This window comes from Bidens hawaiensis, unplaced genomic scaffold (assembly GCF_021521415.1).
Source record: "Bidens hawaiensis isolate Kalapana, Puna unplaced genomic scaffold, B.hawaiensis_p1.1 tig00060339_1, whole genome shotgun sequence".
In the NCBI taxonomy this organism is placed as follows: domain Eukaryota; kingdom Viridiplantae; phylum Streptophyta; class Magnoliopsida; order Asterales; family Asteraceae; genus Bidens; species Bidens hawaiensis.
Window position 1 is genome coordinate 14,155 of NW_027500890.1, and position 4,297 is coordinate 18,451.

General features: G+C 34.6%; 1 protein-coding gene across 2 annotated transcripts; it reads left to right on the forward strand.

Annotated features, from left to right (window-relative positions):
• Positions 1-134: 134 nt before the first annotated feature.
• LOC143603025 (homocysteine S-methyltransferase 2-like) lies at positions 135-3,889 on the forward strand. 2 transcript variants are annotated; one of them, XM_077079959.1, is made up of 7 exons: positions 142-359; positions 1,881-1,937; positions 2,013-2,242; positions 2,316-2,445; positions 2,536-2,736; positions 2,820-2,891; positions 3,502-3,886. In XM_077079959.1, the coding sequence occupies exons 1-7, from the start codon at positions 183-185 to the stop codon at positions 3,652-3,654; spliced, it is 1,020 nt and encodes a 339-aa protein (XP_076936074.1). In that variant the 5' UTR covers positions 142-182; the 3' UTR covers positions 3,655-3,886. The 2 variants fall into 2 exon arrangements, with proteins under 2 accessions (XP_076936075.1, XP_076936074.1); XM_077079960.1 differs by lacking the exon at positions 2,820-2,891 and having other exon boundaries at positions 135-359; positions 3,502-3,889.
• Positions 3,890-4,297: the final 408 nt, after the last annotated feature.

Genomic DNA, 4,297 nt, shown 5'->3' on the forward strand with positions numbered 1-4,297 from the left:
TTAAAACTTAAAAAGTTATTTTATGAAAATTAGTTTTGAAACTTGTTCACCGATTATTAGCAGCCCCCTTTCTATAAATAGACACCGAGCTTCTCATTTCTTCCGATTCATTCACTGAATCACTCACACAACTCATTTCAATTATTAACTGAAAATATTTCATAATAATAATAATAATAATAATGGGAGCCAACAACGGCACCGTACAGACTCTGATGTCCGATTTCCTCCGGACGTCCGGCGGCGTGGCGGTTATCGACGGCGGATTCGCGACGGAGCTCGAACGCCACGGCGCTGACCTCAACGATCTGCTGTGGAGTGCCACGTGTCTCCTTACTTCTACAGACCTAGTTCGTCAGGTATACTGTACTATACACTCTGTTATTAGGTTATTTGATATAAATTGCAATTGACTTGATGAATGTTGAAATTATGTTGTTAATTTGATAATAATGTGAAGGAATGAGAGTTTTTCAGTGTTACATTTATTTCAGTACACGAATGTTGGAAGTAGAATGTTATTTGGTCATTAAGTTATCTGATTTAGTGTTTAATTTCTAGTTGATTTGTTTGTATAAGTTTCTCATGTATAGAGTGATGTATAGATCTGTAGTTAACATTATAGTATACATATAAGGATATATAAGTAGGGGTGTAAATGAGCCAAGACGCTCATGAGATCGGCTCGCTAAAAGCTTGAATCGAGCCGAGCTTAAACGAGCTTGAGCCTAAAAATAAGGTTGTTTATTAAACGAGCCCGAGCTTGGCTCGTAAGCCTAAACAAGGATGTTATTTATGTTGTTTTTAATTTTATATATTTAACAAATGTTTAATAATTATTAAAACTATGAATAAAGTTATGATAAAAATATAAGTAAACAATAAATATTATGTTTTATATTAAAATTATAATTAAATATTTATAGAAAATAAGTATAAGTATAAGTAAAATAATTGATAAAATAAAAAACGAGTTGATCCCAGGCAGAGCGCGAGCTTGAAAAACTACTAACGAGCCGGGCTCGAGTTTTAGAAATAGAGCTCGAACTTTAGAAATAGAGCTCAAGACGAGCTAAGCTCAAGCTCTAGAAATAGACCCCAGAACAAGCTGAGCTCGCGCTTTAGAAATAGAGCTCACAACGAGCTGAACTCAAGCTCTAAACAAGCCGAGCTCGCGCTTTAGAAATAGAGCTCAAAACAAGACGAGCTCGAGCTTGAAAAACTACTCACGAGCCAAGTTCGGGCTCGGCTCGGCACGGCACATTTACACCCTACCTATAATGCAGTATCTATAAGTACTCAGTTCAATGCCGAAAGGCAATAGCTGGATCTCAAAGCAGTATCAGATAGCTTATACACATCAGATTTAGTTGACAAATTCTCATATAACTCTTCCACAAACCTGGATTACAGTCTTGTTTATCATAAATTAGCATAATGATTTAAGGGAAGTTATAAGCGTTGAGCTATAGATCGCATGAAAGAATTGGTAATTAGTACGCATGTGATGCATTGTCAGCATTTTAAGCTCAGGGCCCCAATTACAACCGTATTAAGGACCATGCCTTTCTTGTACTTACTATCATAATTAAAGCATTTATTTCCTCAGTGGTCCTGTTTGCATGATATGCAGCTTGAATAACATTATTATCATTTCTGCTACCATGTAAATTTGTTATTGTTGTTATTATAAGTAGGCCCCCTTACAATTTTAGAAAGTTAAAGTTTATAATGCATTCACATATATGCAGCTTGAATAACATTATTATTATTTCTGCTACCATGCAAATTTATTATTATTGTTATTATAAGTAGGCCCCCTTAAGAATCTTAGAAATTTAAAGCAAAGTTAAAGCTTATAAGTCATTCACTTATTGTAGGTACACCTTGATTATCTTGAAGCTGGTGCTGATATAATAATCACAGCCTCTTATCAGGTAATTTAAGGGTCCTCATTAGCGTCAATCTCTATCATTCTCTCATACACGCTCAATTTAATGATATCTTGACAGGCAACGATTCAAGGGTTTGGAGCCAAAGGCTTCTCTAGAGAAGAAAGCGAAACCATGCTTAAGAAAAGTGTAGATATTGCTTGTGAAGCAAGAAAAGAATATTATAAAAGATGCTGTAATTCTGCTAGTAGTTTCACTACCGATGGTAAAATTCTCAAGAATCGGCCTATTTTAGTTGCTGCGTCAGTTGGAAGTTATGGTGCGTATTTGGCTGATGGTTCTGAATATAGGTAACTTAAAGTTTACCATCAAAATGTCAATTTTATATTTGTGTTTATTTCAAATTCATCTGTTATTTTACAGTGGAGACTATGGTGATGCAATGAATCTTGAGTTCTTGAAAAGTTTTCACAGAAGAAGAGTTCAAGTTTTAGCTGAATCTGGTGCTGATTTGATAGCATTTGAAACCATTCCAAACAAAATTGAAGCACAGGTTCAGTTAAATTTCTTATAATTAGTTAATTACACTTATTGTGCATTTATATAAAATTTGGTTGTGACGTTTTCGATTATTTTTGAACAGGCGTATGCTGAGCTACTTGAAGAAGGAATCAAAATCCCTGCATGGTTCTCGTTCAACTCAAAAGATGGTGTAAACGTGGTCAGTGGTGACTCGTTGACCGAATGTGCTAGAATTGCTGACTCGTGCCCGAAAGTTGTTGCTGTAGGAATTAACTGCACACCACCTAGATTTATCAGCGGTCTGATTCAATACATCAAGAAGGTATCGCTTCATCTTCTTCATGTAATAAATAGTATCCACTCGTTTCTATATCTTTTTTATTTTATTTTCAATAAATGTTTCAGGTGACAAGTAAACCAATACTTATATATCCAAATAGCGGTGAAACTTATGATGCTGAGATAAAGCAGTGGGTGGTAAGTACTTTATCGCTTTATATTAGGGCCGTCTCCGAGTATTTAAAGACATCGGCCGAGCTAGAATGAAAAGGCCTGTAGGCCCTAACGAGTAATGGAATATTTAAGCTAATTTTTAAACGGCAATTAACGTTATAACAATAAACATAGCAAAAATGTAATATTAAAATCAAATACCGTAATAACTAACGGTTAACCGATAATTCGTGAAGCTCTCCTAGCATTCTTGACAACATAGAAGGAAGAAGGCAAGAAGGAATTTCAATCGGTTGCTATTTCTTTTATTTTCTATTTGATTTTTATATTTTTATACTTTTTAGTTTTGGTATGGGCCCAACAACTTAAAATTAAAAAATGGATAAAAAAAGTTTTGGGCCAATAATTATAGGATGATCAAGATTCAATTATATTTTATAAGGTTTATATTTTTAAATATAAAATATATATAAAAAAAATTTGTTCCCCAAAAATTACGGGCCTCGGCCGACTGTCCAGCTTGCACACCCTCCCAGCCGGCCTTGCTACATATTATACGCAAATTGACCCGTTAAAGATAAAACACAACTCGAATTGACCTATTAATAATTTAAATGGCTACGTTTTGCGACAGAAAAACACGGGAGTGCCGGATGAAGATTTTGTTTCATATGTGAACAAATGGTGTGAAATAGGAGCATCACTTGTAGGTGGTTGTTGCAGAACAACTCCAAACACAATTAAAGCCATTTGCAGAACTCTTCCAAGCAAATCTTACACGGTTTGATCAACAAAAACCGAAACTATGATTTTGGTTTTACGTTGTCTTTTTATATAGGTTAAGCCTTCGAGTTATAAATTATAATCGACCACTGCTATGGTTCGGTACTTTATGAAAAATAGTTAAACCACAACGAACTGCGTTTATATGTATCTTTGTTTGGTGAGAGTGTATGTTAAAATAATCTAAATTTTTCTTATTTATAGGTTGAGTTATTCACTATAGATCAAATGATTATATGATACCAATAAGCTGCATGAAATAGTTAGAAGATTAGCAGTTTTACTGTTTGTAATTCTAAATGTTCAAAGATTTACATGCATGTAGTTAAGGAACTAAATAATCTAAATACGGGCGTCATAAGAAAAAACCAGCATACATAAAATCTGAAGACATGGTTAAAAATTTACTTGCTCTTGTAGCAGGATTTAACAGAAAAATTTGCGAGTTTCTTAGTGTGGGTAAGTTTCTATCGCGAGTAAGCTAGGGCTTTCAAATTATAACTAGTTTTATACTCGTCCCGGTCAGGGTTTCTTTTCCTTTTTCTTTTTTGAAAGGCCAATGAATCCTTCAAATGGGATACTGGCTAACTTCACCACACTGGGATATATTCGTCTTTCGATCAAGGAAAAACCCTCATCTAAGGCCA